General features: G+C 36.0%; 2 protein-coding genes across 7 annotated transcripts in view; one reads left to right on the forward strand and one right to left on the reverse strand.

The window, feature by feature from the left end:
* Positions 1–14,328, reverse strand: part of LOC120488261 (epidermal growth factor receptor) — a 30,235-nt gene that overhangs the window by 8,056 nt on the left and 7,851 nt on the right. Inside the window, exons 2-19 of the mRNA XM_039684897.2 lie at positions 10,254–10,405; positions 8,834–9,026; positions 8,510–8,635; positions 7,648–7,716; positions 7,451–7,569; positions 6,612–6,753; positions 5,296–5,412; positions 5,063–5,189; positions 4,903–4,976; positions 4,309–4,396; positions 3,980–4,182; positions 3,758–3,890; positions 1,708–1,798; positions 1,267–1,424; positions 875–913; positions 518–659; positions 314–436; positions 24–122 (exon numbers count right to left, since the gene is read on the reverse strand). Of these exons, the coding sequence (XP_039540831.2) occupies positions 24–122; positions 314–436; positions 518–659; positions 875–913; positions 1,267–1,424; positions 1,708–1,798; positions 3,758–3,890; positions 3,980–4,182; positions 4,309–4,396; positions 4,903–4,976; positions 5,063–5,189; positions 5,296–5,412; positions 6,612–6,753; positions 7,451–7,569; positions 7,648–7,716; positions 8,510–8,635; positions 8,834–9,026; positions 10,254–10,405 (2,195 nt within the window). The remainder of the gene's footprint in view (positions 1–23; positions 123–313; positions 437–517; positions 660–874; positions 914–1,266; positions 1,425–1,707; positions 1,799–3,757; positions 3,891–3,979; positions 4,183–4,308; positions 4,397–4,902; positions 4,977–5,062; positions 5,190–5,295; positions 5,413–6,611; positions 6,754–7,450; positions 7,570–7,647; positions 7,717–8,509; positions 8,636–8,833; positions 9,027–10,253; positions 10,406–14,328) is intronic.
* dnah5l (dynein, axonemal, heavy chain 5 like) overlaps positions 6,639–14,328 on the forward strand; it is a 63,459-nt gene continuing 55,769 nt past the window's right edge. For 5 of the 6 annotated variants that reach the window (XM_089125890.1, XM_089125893.1, XM_089125889.1 and 2 more), the window contains exons 1-3: positions 6,639–6,777; positions 7,650–7,721; positions 11,705–11,803. The gene's annotated coding sequence lies outside the window, so the exon portion shown is untranslated. Of the gene's footprint in view, positions 6,778–7,649; positions 7,722–11,364; positions 11,401–11,704; positions 11,804–14,328 lie in introns of all 6 variants that reach the window. The other variant, XM_089125891.1, reaches the window with a different exon arrangement.

Here is a 14,328-nt window from a genome sequence, read left to right on the forward strand (position 1 = left end):
GCAAACATAGGCACGATACCCACATCCAAGATCTCTTTGTTGGCTTTGGGAGATGCGACCTCCCTCAAAACTTTGATAGCAACAGGAATTTTCACACCCTCACCCTCTGGAATCCACAATCCCTAAGAGGAAAAACAGGTAAGAACCTCCATGTTGACTGAGCATTTTTTAAGCTCTCAACTTCTGTCGTGTAAAACAGGAAATTCAGTAGAAAATATAGTGTGTTTGTGTCCATTTTGGTGTCCTGTTGACTTTAAATGTTCTTATACATCAAAACTTAACTGGAGTGTGTTTTTTATTCATAAAAATGTACCTTAAAGACTGTGCCAAATGCTCCAGACCCGAGGACTTTTATTTTCTTCAGTTCTGTTTCCTTTAGGATGCGAAGGAGCGCCTGGTTGGGAGCTTCACCACTGGGAGTCAACGGTTCCACCAACTGCAGAATCATGTAAATATAGTTAGATTGGGGTTTCATTCATTGAAGGAGTTTAATCTGTTATACACTTTTGGGGCTTGCCTCTCTCTCCTGAAGGAGGCGCCGTAGAGTTCTCTTTCGTCGGATGTGTCGTCGGCGGAAGATGACGAAGATGAGAAGGATGAGGACCATAATCATCAGCATGACTCCGACAATGCCAGCCGCCACTACAGGCATGTGAGAGCTAGAGAGAGCAAATCAGGTCATTTACCTTCGTAAACACATTTAAAATGAGTCCTCTGAACTTAAAGTCAGCAAATTAAACCACAATTGGGACCCTTTTTACTTGAAACTCTGATATTCAACAGGTAAAAACTTTACTCTTACTTTTACAGCGTTTTATCTAATGACTTATGTAGTTTATGTAGTCTAGTAACAAAAACCAATAAACTACGGTACCCTTTCGGTTCACATCCTCCCAGTCCTGGTCCACTGCACCTATAATAACAAACATTTTAACATTACTGGTGGTCTTCATTTTGTGACCCCATCATTGTATTGTATTTCTGCTTGTTTAAACCGATTGGATTCTGTTATCCACAAACCAAAATATAAATAATAATACTTATTTTAATTCAACTAATGTTTGTGGAAACACTAGAATAATTATAATATATCAGTTAGAATAGAATAATTATAATATATAATATTTATAATATATCATATAATTATATTATCTGAAAATTATAATATATAATACACTAGAATAATTATAATATATCAGTAAAAATAATAATAGTTATTGGATAATAATGATTATAGTTATTTAGTAAGGGTTATCTTGTTCCTACCCTTGCGTGCAGTTAGGATGGCATGGCTGACACTGCCCGGTTTTGTCTGGATATGTCCACACGAGTCGGTTATTAACGCCTAGCACACCTTGAGCACACTGTGTGACGCAGTGCGACCCATCTTTAAAGTGAGCACATTCAGTGCACTGATCGGCTCCCTAGAAAGAGAGAAACAGAAAACAACATTCACATTGCAACGCTTTGATAGGTCTGACCTCTTACCATTATTAGTTTACACACAGATTTGGTCATTTTCTGACGAATATGTGAGGGATTTTTTTTGCAAGTTTGATTTATCAGAAAAGTGATAGCACACCTCCCCTCAACAAGCCGTGTGATTTTAGGTGTCACTGATGATTTACACCATCAAGTTAGGGTTAGGAGTTTGCTAGCTAGTGTGAGCAAGCATCATATGGGCATTGAAAGATACATACGACATACCGGCCCAGAGCAGCTTGATGTCCCGTTCAGAATCTTGCATTTAGGGTCACATTCCAAACACACGTTCTCTGAGATGAACTCTCGGGGCTCTCTGTAGAAACATTGATAATACAATCACAGAAATACACAGAATACAAATAGATTTTTAAAGATCTTTCACAAGTTCACATTTCTATATAATCAGATTTTACTTTACAGAACCAAAGAGTCCCCAAGCTCCCCCCATGTATATATTCTCAGTATTTTTTAACACATCTATAGTTATGTGGTGACACACTGGCTGCGTGGCGGGATCTCAGCTACGTGGCGTGTCCGTTTTTATTTTTCGGCTCCCATGTTAACAGGTTAGAGCTTGCAGACTGCCTGAGTGACACGCGCGGCTTACGCGGAAAACGTGTGCATGCTAGAAATAGAAACGACGCCTATTTTTTGCCTATTTTTCTATTGTTGGAAGCGCTTCCAGGTAAAATAGAATAGGAAAAGATGTTTATATGTTATTTTGTACACAAATACATTAATAAATTACAGTTTGATGATTGAAAGTCTAGGTTTTGACATGCATTCAGATATAAATATAATTTAAAAATAAATACATAAATAATTATCCATTGTAGCCCTCAAACCTTATTCACTTTATAGCCCTTAATCCTGTAATTGTGGATAAATGTGGGCACAGAGGACTCAGGTGTGATCCTAATTTATATTTATTAGAAATGTTATATCACTGTCTTCGATAAAGTTTTGTCTATCCATTTATGGGGTTTTTTTTTATTTGGGGGTATTTTTGAATTTATTTACTTCAAAAAGTACCATATTTTCTATGTAAATTATGCTTATTTTTTATTTATTTGTTTATTTTTATCTACATTAAAATATCATTCCAATAAGTTCTTAGAGCTAAAACCTAAAGATGAAGTGACTTTGCTGTCACCTGGTGTCTTATTTTGGCTTATTTTAGAATGCTCTAAATTACAGTTTTTCCCCATTCATTTCTATGGGTGCCCATTTTTGACCCAAATACAAGAAGAGTTTGTTTTTTTCACCCACTTAACATTGTAGAATTGAGTCCAAAAAATTGTGTGTGTTCGGGAGGCAAACTTAGGAAAAGCAGCCAAGTCTTGTACCGCTCAGATCAAGGCAAGTATTTTTAAAAATAAATCAAAACTATTTTGCCCACATTTGTCCAGAATACGGTTTTAGGGTTAAAATATAGCACCTGTCAATACAGAACGAAATTTTCTGTGGTCTATTTTGCTGTGAATACTGCTGACAGTGTTTTTATCAGTATATTCATGCTTAACGTTGTAAAGTTGACAACATTGCCATAACAAACTGTGAGATATGGAAACTTAGGTTTTCAAGAGGTGGAAAGTAAAAGGCTACATTTAACACAACAAACCTGAGGTGTCAAATGTTAAAATGAGGCGAATTAAATAAAAAATAAGCAACATTCTGGAATCTGGATCTGGTTTTTTTTTTTTTTTTTTCGCTCTTCTTTAGTCTTTTTTCTGTTATGATAGAAGTATCGGATCGGGACTCGGTATCGGTAGATCCTCAAAATCAAATGACTCTGACTCGGGCAAAAAAACCTGATCAGGACATCCCTAAAAACTATATTACCCATGATGCTGTGCAGAAAATTCCACCAAAGCAAGCAAATCACATCAAAAGAGCTTGCAGAAAATGGGAACTCCCATGAGCCACATAAAAGTACATAATCATACATAATAATTGTCTTGGTTCATGTTCTTAAAATGCTTTAACAAAGACTTTTATCAAATCCCTATGGAAAAATAGAAAGGAAAAAATACTTCCGGAACCAAATCTGCTGAAAAAGTTGGCGAGCACAAATGCGCTATTAACCCACGAAGGAACATGCAAACTCAAACATCTGATATTATGCATATTACATTAAATTTAACAATGAATAGACTTTCTACTTTTTTTTAATCATAAGAAAACAACTTGTCAACATTTAATTCGTAAATGAGCAGCATTTGTGCAAAAAACCTTAGAGAGATGTTAAATGGGCTAAATGTTGGACACTTACCCATCCAGCAGGTTGCAGTGACTGACACAGCGCTCGCCACGGCTTACGTGCTGACAGGAGACACACATGGACGGCCCCGGACCCCAGCAGCCTTCCTCTCCACACATGCTGTCACAGGTATTGTTCTGCTGCTCTGAAGAGCAAACAAGAGATTCTGTGACCTGACATGACTAATTAGTTGTGTAAAATTAAAATATAAAATATGTGAATCCAGTCCCGCACCACAGGTGTGCATTGCTGCGTTGTTTCCAGTTCGAATACGTTGTTTCTCAGATCTGAACAGCTTTGACCAGTAGCTGCCGTCAACGTAACAGAGTCGGCGGTTGTTTTTGATCACCACGTCGCCATCACTGATCTCCTTCAACGAACGCAGGCCGAGATGTTCCAGGTTTGTGATGTTTATGGCGGCAAAACTGACGGTGTTGCTGCATTTGTGGGTGATGTAAAGAGAGGAACACTGGTTAAAGGTGAAGCGTGTAATTTTTATGATATAAAAAGGTTTGATATGCAGAGAACATCAGTTATTTGTAAGTTGACACAATTGAACTCACTGTTTTGTTCTTCCTCTGATGATCTCCAGGTTCTCAAAGGGACTGAGGGATTTGAGGTGTTTAGGCCAGTCTTGGATTAACAGAAACCCTGAGAAAAATGTAATAAGTTTGCTAAATTGCTATATAAGGTTTTATTTACCTTTCATCAAAAACATATTCAAATTGTGTGTATGTATTAATATGTCTGTGTGTATATGTGTAAATACACAGACATGTACACACACACACATATATATATATATATATATATACACAATCAAATAGTATATATGAAGAGTTCAGATGCAAAAGCCTCTAAGTGCCATTTGAAATTTTCTTCTAGAATGATCATTTTTATCAAGCTTGTATATTTAAGTTCAGTAATTTCACTTAAATGGCAATGATAATTACCTATTAATTGTTATTTAAGTGAAATTACTGAACTTAAATATACAAGTTTGATAAAAATCATCATTAAAGAAGAAAATTTCAAATGGCATTTAGAGGCTTTTGCAATCCGAACTCTTCATATATATATATATATATATATATATATTTTAAATGTTTATTTGTAGAATATAAAAATATATATATTATATCTGTATATAGTTGTACCTGATATTTCTTTGACTGTTTTGAAATAGTCGAGTTTCAAAGGGTCCATGCTTGAAGTATTTGTAAAATTATCCCTTTAAAAACATTTGTTAAAAAAGGCATTGGGTTTATTAATGCAATACATTACAAACAGTTGATTCTGTAGTCTATAAAATCTCACCCTTGAAAAGTCGTCTTCATTATTGTAATGTGCCCATTTATTTTGGTGCAGTTGATAAATGAATCAATGTTGGTCGCGTTGACTGCGATGGTGTTAACAAGCGTGCCCGTTCCGAGACCATTACAGACTAAACCAAAACACACAGGGTCAAATCAGTTCACATTTCATGTAAATACTGTATTTAAGAAATGACAAGAAAATCACAATAATTTATTATTAATGATGTTGCCGACCTTTTGGGCACAAGCCGTCACACTGTTTGCACTTCCTTATGCCGTTCTCCTCCACTTCATGCATGTTACTGCTGCAGGTCCGAACGCAGGCATCGTGATCGGTCACCACAAAGTTGTCTGGAGCACAAAAGAGGAGTTTGTAGTCATGTTTCAGACAGTTAAATATCAATACTGACACAAATTAGACAATTTGCATGCAGTAAGAGATATAAAATGATGAACATGGATAGTATAGCTTAGATCATTTGGTCTTGAGAGGATTTAAAGAGAATTTTGAATGCAGGCTTTGACATAAGGGACAGTTTAAGATGATAGCTATGTTTCCATCCACCTATTTCTATGTGCATTTTTGGGATATTGCATTAAAAAAAACCTGAATAAATTCTAAAAATGCACATAAGCTTATGTGCTCAATTAAGGCAGATAAAAAAAATGTATCTGATAAGAAGACATGCACATAAACCACGATGGAAACACATTTACCCAATAAATACCCAAATAAACTCATGTGACTTTGCCTCAACAGTGGATGTGATTTGATAATTATTGTACAACATCTTTAAATTTTGGTTTTATCATTCTGAAATTAAAGGTTTATTTGGTATAATGACCTCCTAGGGTCTCCCATAATTGCATCCTAAAATAACATGACCACGTTTATTGCGATTCGTCTGTGTGCTGCTCTGAGACAAGTCATTTATAATGCAGAATAAAAGAGCCACAGTGGCTTCCCCGATCGCAGCAGCAATTTTATTACGGATATCATATGCAAATTTCCCAGGAAGTAACGATTTTATTGCCTGGAACACATGGAAATGCTACTTTATTCGCAAATGTTTTATGCGATTTTGCACTGAAGTTAAATTCACAACTTTGAATGAAAACATGGTGTTGACATCTCTTCTGAAATTACAGAGGAGACACGTGAGATTGCTGTGGTCTTGTGCAATATATGTTTTAAATACATTATATACATATATTTATTAATAGCCACACAATTCATTCCCTAGGTCATCCCTAAGTGTTTCCCTTAAATAAACCTTGACTTCAGAGAACTTCCAGTACTTCTTTGTTTACATAGTGCATAACCTCTGGGTGTGTCTTTGCTTGTATTTGCTAACATAACTTATTAAAGACTAGTGTTATTTTTTGCCTCTGGATAATGTGGATGGTTGTTATACACAATAGCATTGAGCCAGTAAACCTCCATGACTTGTGCGGCTCTTATATTTACAAACTAAAGGTTTTAAAGGAAAGAATTATCTCCTCTTGTTAAAGGGATCTTAATGATCTCAGGCGTATGAAAGCAAACTTACAGGGGCATTTCTTCACACAGGTGGCACCAAAGTTGTACTTCCCGTTGGGATTGGGAACAAGTTGGTGATTGTTGGGGTCATACAGCATTAGACGTGGACACGCATCCTTGCACGTCCCGTCATCCTGGAAGTCTCTGCAGGCCTGCAGAAGAAGAGATGTGACAAGGTACTGAATAACTGTAAATTGATTTTAAAAATGAAATAAAACATTTTGGTGATTAGAATTGATGATTAGAATTTGGCAAAAATAAGTGTGAAATATTAAGAATACAAATAAAATAAATATTTAAAGGGGTGATGAACTGAGAAATCAAATCTTCCTTGAGCTTTTGACATCTAAGAGGTCATCATATTATAAGAATATCCTGTAAGTTTCAGAGCTGAAAACGTCCTTGTTAGTCCAATAAAAGCTTTTATTGACACCAGTGCCAAGTCTTTAGTGCAAGACGCCCATTAAAAGCGAGCGTTTTTCAGCTAGGCTCAAAACTAGGGTAAAAAAAAGCCCATTACTTATTCATTTTGATGTTTTTGAATGAAAAAACCTAGCAAACATCATAAGTTGACCTCAGTTGACCTAATAACATTTAAAAAGCCAGTTCATGATCCCTTTAAACTGTTAAATAAGTAAATATAATAATAACCTTAACAATATATATATTTTAAATATTAAAATAAAGTATAAAACATATTTTCTTTGTAGGTTTAACCCAATCAGCAGGTATAAGATTGGTAAATATGCACACAGTATGTTTATTTGTCATGTATCTTGTGTTAAACTTATAAAAAACATATTTAAAATGTTAGACCTTTATCTTTTATGATGGTAAGACACCACTCACCAGGCAGTCTGTGGCTCGGGGTCCAGTGCAGCCCGCAGCGCAGTGTTCACTGCAGCAGTCGGAGGGTTTGGGACCCCGGCACCTCCGCGAGCACTGCTCGGCACAGTTCAACCGAGTCACTGATAAAGACCACCAAAGAACCTTAGTTAGGACATTGTTCACTCACACATATGCCTTTTATCTACAATTGAATTTACAGCTCTGGCAGTTCTCTGGTCCTGGAGCCCAACACGATCCATTAAAGCACGCTGAGTCACATCCCGTGCCTGAGGTAATGAAGAAAGCCTTTATTATTTTATTTTGTGTTACATTTAACATTATCAAGTATTTTTATGATCACCAAGGCTGCATTTATTTAATAAAAACTGTTAAACAGAATTATCTGAAATATTACAAATTAAAATAACTGTAAAATGTAATCCAGTCTTCAGTGTCACATGATTTGCTGCTCATGAAGAATAATTTTATATTATGTTGAAAATAGTTGTGCTGCTCAATACCTATCTCAGAAATTGTGAGTCTTTCAGGATTCTTAGATATCTAAAAAAGCAGCATTTATTTGAAATATTAATTTTTTGTAACATTACAAATATCCACATGGCTTTATTTAATGCATCCTTGCTAAAATAAAAGTATTCATTTTCAAAAAACTTAAAGGGATACTCCACTTTTTTTGGGAAATAGGCTCATTTTACAACTCCCCAGAGTTAAACAGTTGAGTTTTTACCGTTTTCGAATCCATTCAGTCGATTTTTTTGATATTTTGAAGAATATCAGTAACCAGACAGTTTCTGGTCTCATTGACTTCCATAGTATATTTTTTTCCTACTATGGAAGTCAATGCGACCAGAAACTGTCTGGTTACTGATATTCTTCAAAATATCAAAAAAATCGGCGGAATGGATTCGAAAACGGTAAAACCCAAATGTTTAACCCTGAGGGAGTTGTAAAATGAGCCCATTTCCAAAAAAAGTGGAGTGTCCCATTAAGAAACCCAAACTTTTGAATATAGCTTATGATAAAGCATATGTTTCAGTTTTTAAAACTTTAAATACTTACACGGAGGGACAGTGTCTCTCTGTAAATGCACCTCACTGCCATCCTGCACAATGTCCAACCATTGTATGGTCTCCACATTGCAAAGCAAATTATTGTGAGATATTTTAACCCCGCCTTTAAGAATTTCTGTCAAAAAAAGAGAGAAAAACAGTTCTCTGTAAATAGAAAATGTAGCTATAGGGCTGAAAAAGCAACGAGCCTGTGTTGAATGTTGTTTACAACACATTGCGGTGCTTATCGATGCGTAAATCTGCTTTTCATTTGTAGTGAAAGTCGATTCGGATAAAAGCATCTGCTAAAATAGTAAATAAAATGTGCTTCTACCTGTGAGGCTTCTCATGCGCAGCTCCCTCAGGCCGTTCTCTGAAGACTCATTCTTGTGGTAGTTTGCCAATAGAGCAAAGGCGTACTTGCCATCATAGAGAGAATGTCCTCGAATGAGGCGTAGGTTTACCAATGGTATCACATCCACGTAGTTTATTCCTATTAGAACGTAGCCACCAACTTCTTCGATACTCTGTGGGTGTGAAACAGAAAGAATAGTGTAGTCAGACCCCCTAAATCCCATTTTAAAAGTCTCAGATTTGTTTGTTCTACCTTCAGTCTGTTAGGAAACCTATAATGCCCTTTTTCAAACCTTGATTTGGTTTTGGGGTCTACTAGAAGTTTTCTAAAAACATTATATTTCCACATATTTTACATTATTGCAGCACCTGTCTTCCCAGTCTGTCAGCAATGCTCTGGGCTGTGTTTCCCAAAAGCATCATAAGCCTAAGTCAATCTAAGATAGCATTGGTGGAAATTGTTTTTCAATCACCTTACGTTTACGATGCTTTTGGGAAACGCAGCCCTGTTTATTTCTGGTCTCTATGAAAAAGCTTTCCTCTGATTGGTCGACTGGACCAGTCTGTTGTGATTGGCCAGCCGATTCAAGTGTGTTTTGGTAATGTCACACCTCTTACCCTAACCGTGAGTTTCAACACACTACTACCACACTCGTTCTTTTAATTTAATATATGCCTTAGGCAGGAATATTGTATTTAAATGAGGAATATTGTGACGCAGAGCCGAACTGTGCAACCGCATATGGCTTCGTGCCACTAGGGGGCCTCGCAATCCTGCCTAAGTCGATCGGGCATAGGGCTGTACATAGATATCCATAATAAAGGCTAGATGTCTCGTCTGCGCTGCTGGCCAATGGAGGTGAACGTCTGCACCTGGCGGCCATCTTGTCACAGGCAACTCACTCACTCGTAACATTGTGTTTTAATGGTGCGTTTACTTTTAAAATAACCATAACTTGCTAAATTTTGACCGATTTTCAAACGGTTTGGCTTGTCATAAAGTCAGAGATGTAATTATGACAATGCATGCTTATGAATAATAATCGTATAAATAAATAATTATCCAGAATTATAGCCACGTTAATAACGTTTGTAAGAAACCAAACCGTTTGTAAATCCGTCAAGATTTCAACGTGATAAGAGTATTTGCAGATCACTCCTTACATCAGGATCCACGGAGCTCGGCAGAAAGCTTGCCTGTGACAAGATGGCCGCCAGTGATGACGATAGAGACTCGCCATAAGACATCTAGCCTTTACTAAGGATATCTATGGGGCTGTAATATCCCAGTCGATTTATTGGTTGATACGTTCTGGATCTGGATTAGTAGTCAATGATATAGTCTTATAATTGTATATTTACGTAGCCATTTTATTATAACGGCACGTGATGTCACTCACCATGAGAAAAGAGAGGTCGTGGTACTCCTGGATGTTGGTTATCTCCAGGTTCTCCAGCACTATTGTGCAGTTACTATACATGCGCACCATGGTCCTGTAGTGGTCGTCTGGCTGTGCCAGCTGAGTCAGCTTATTATTGGTTCCCTGACATACTGGAGAATAAAGCAGAGGTGAAATCAATCAATACTCAGGAAGTGAAGGTGATTTGACAGAAAATACAGAAAATAAGCAAAAATGGTAATTCTTCGATTTCAATTCAATTTTATTTGTATAGGGCTTAATGCATATCATTTAACAGCAGCTTTACAGAAAATGCATGTCTAACTTACAAGAGTGATCTGTTATCAGATGTGACTGTGTCCAAGGAATGTATTTCAGAAATGTACAATCACAGGTAGCTAACACCATGTATTCATTTTTTTTGGCAGTGTACTCATTGAAATAATGACTACAAGTTGATGATACAGTATTGATTCAGATATGATCCTTCATATATCCACTTGCATCCATACGCCTTATTCACGGCAGCGCCATCTTTGATTTTTAATGAGAATGAAAGCGAGGCTGTGAGGGATAGACTTGCATCTCTTCAATGGGCTGTACTGTTATTTAATGTGTTTTTGGATTGTTCTGCTCATGAAACACTGGAAAAATATCTTTCCAAGAAATTTCAGTTGACAAAAAACTCCTGACAATGTAAGTTGAGGAAAATTTTAAGTAATCTAGGAGCTTTATTCAGCTTTTTACAGCGGATGCCAGTGGAAACACTGTAAGTCTATCCTTCACAGCCTCACTTTCATACCTGTCATGGCGCTGCTCTGAATAAGGTCTATTGCTATGTTAATCTTGGTTATTGAATGCTGCAACATGATTCTCAGATATTGCTTACTTTTAATCTCAAAATAAATATTTTCCATCAATCAACAAGATGATATGAATGTTTAAGATGAGAATGAATGAAAAGCATCAGTTAATGTGTCATTAATTGCAAAAATCATGAGTCATGACACATTACCCACTTACCCACACATTACCCACTTGCAGCACCATGAACCTGTAACTGTAATGTCAGACTATTCCATGTGTCAAAATATCTTTTGTTGTGTTCCAGCGAAACATCTTCATACAAGTCTGAACAGACATGAGGGTGATTCTTCATTTGTTGCTGAACTACAGTATACCTCAAAGACACGGCCTAAAGCTGTTCCACTTTAGACCCCTTGTCATTGTTCACAGTAACATGAGCTCATCTCATGCACTAACCACACTAAACCTAGATCATATTTCAATTATCTAACAATTTCCACATGGTTTCCTAAACATAAAATTCTGTTTGCATATTTTACATAGTGTGATCTTCTATTGTACTTTCCAAAACTCATTGTATTGTGCATCATAGTGGATAACAAGTGTTTTTGTCCCTGCTGTGCTGTCTTTCCCATGGCATACAGGTGTTGAATTCCTGCAGCCATCGTTAGGTGTCTCATCTCCAGTGGAGGAGGAAATTCTGTGGGCGGGAACTCCGTGATCAAGAATGTGGTTCACAGAGGGTGAGTCTCAAATATTGCACACAAGTGTTGCTCAACATAAGAACCGGTTGAATTCTTGCCTGCCACGTGCAAGAGACATGGATTGTATTGCCAGTCAGTCATCTATTTTCCCGCAGGGATTGATCAAGTTTCTAAAGGGAGGCCAGGGAGATTTGTTTTAGACTCTGTTCCAAAAACTTGTGTGCATCCTAGCTATAGCACTTGACGTCATCTGAGGCATGCCTGACAGGAAGGCTGTTCCAAAAAAGTAGCCGCATAATTATGTTGTGTTCTAATAATGCATTCACGTCATTATGTGTTTCCGTTCACTTCTTTGCCATTCCCCTAATAACAAGTTGGAACTCTGATTTGATCGTCATGTATAAAGAACCATAATGGGAGCAGCCGCTACACAGTGGCTTTAAATACTATGTACTTACATTAAAATTAATAATTCGATACAATGGACTTGTTGTGTACATGCATGTTTTTACATTGTACTTATATTTTAAAAATACCAGCATGAAGTTAACAGCTGTAATTACTTTATGTAATTACATTTGTAATTACACAGTTGACCCTCCCCTCACACCTTAACCTACCCTTAAACCGACCCATACCACCACACCTGTCCCTAACCTTACCCGTATCACACCTCAATAGCAGCAAAAGTGTTTTACAATACAACAGGAACACAATAATACATTGTACTTATTGTTCAATGTAAGTACATAGTATGTAAAGCCACTTAATATAAAGCGGGACCCATATTTTTTAAAGCAAAATTCAAATTGTATTATATCCCGTGTTACCTGGTGGACATTTTCTTAAACAATTAAATTCTTAGTTCTTAAACAATTTGCAAGAGCATATAGAGGTAAATCTGTTTCATAATTATTTTACAATGTTTATTTGCACAGCTAATTAAATATATAAAAAATCTTAATTAGCATATGCAGACATTAACATTCAAATGTTTGGGGTCTGTAAGATTTTAAAAATGTTTTGCTCTTCTGCTCACCAAGGCTGCATTTATTTGATCAAAAACAGTAATATTGCAAACTATTATTATAATTTAAAATTAAATCTATTAAACAGTTTAATAGTATAAAAAAAATAATATATTAAATATATTTAAACAATTGCAGAGTTGAATTTTAAGCATTTTCATCATTACCCTACTTGTCAGTGTCACATGATCCTTCAAAAATCATAATATGCTGATTTTGTGCTTAAGAAAAAGTATTTACTTTTAAATAGAAATCTTTTGTAACAATGTAAAAGTCTTTACAGTCACTTTTGTTCAATTAAGGCATTGATGCTGAGTAAAATTATACATTTCTTCTTTATTTAAATTTTTTTTTATTAAAAATGTACAGATCCCAAACCTCTGACCATGTTATATATATATATATATATATATATATATATATATATATATATACTGTATATATACTGTGTGTGTGTATATATATATATATATATATATATATATATATATATATACTGTATATATATAAACTGTATATATATATATATATATATATATATGTATACTATATATATACTGTATATATACACTGTATATATACTGTATAAATAGATATATCACATGCAAATGTGAAACTCTATTGGAATCAATAGTAAGTCCAGTCTCACATGCTCAAGGAGTGTTATTTTTGAGTTGCCGCCAATAGTGTGTTCCAATTCAATCATCTACGAGGCTCTGTTTCAATGTGGTCTTTGAAGACATCTGCCTATGTAGACAGTAGACAGACAGGCAGCTCACTGGGGTTTGGAACAGAGCTAGTGTGTAGTAAAACGTCACTTAGAAATGGGGTTGAATATTTTGGCTAAGCTGATCACAAAAGAACCATGAAGCTGAACAAATAATATTATAATGAATGGTGTTTTTTTTATTCTTCCCGACATGACGGCGCACATGAAGGGTATTTCCACTTTTGCAAAATTAGCATTTTTGAGATCAGTCAACACTTTGGAAACAGTCCTACGTGTTCTGCGAGATGTGAGATGGACAGAACCAACAAACATTTTCAACTCTCAGCTCTTGCATAAATTACCTTCTGAAAATCCAGCTTGCCTAATTTAATCAGTGTTGTGGCATTAGTTGTCAAAAAAACAAAGAAAGAATCAGGCCCTAGAGCATCCACATATCTGCCCTAGGGTAGATTTCAACTAAAGATTAAGGTCAGGCATGAAGTAGATTTAGGTTTTTAGCCCTTAACGATCCCTTCACAGGCCACTAACATGTGAGATGGTTAACAGATTGCAAAACATGCAGCTGTTTTGTAGGGGTGGCTGTTTAGCAGCGGTGCCTCAGGCTTGAGCCCAAACCAAGGGATGTGACTGAACAGGTTGCTCCTTGAAAACAATATTTATGAAGGAACATCTTAACTCCCTCATTACGTCACATCAAACCATCAGGAACAACATTCGGATGATTATAAACTCAAGTTTTAAGTTGTGTTCAAGTCAGGTTTGGTTTATTTATATAGTGCCATTAAAACAGCAGCAGGTGACAAATG

Source organism: Pimephales promelas, chromosome 22 (assembly GCF_988280905.1).
Source record: "Pimephales promelas chromosome 22, fPimPro1.hap1.1, whole genome shotgun sequence".
Classification (NCBI taxonomy): Eukaryota; Metazoa; Chordata; class Actinopteri; order Cypriniformes; family Leuciscidae; genus Pimephales; species Pimephales promelas.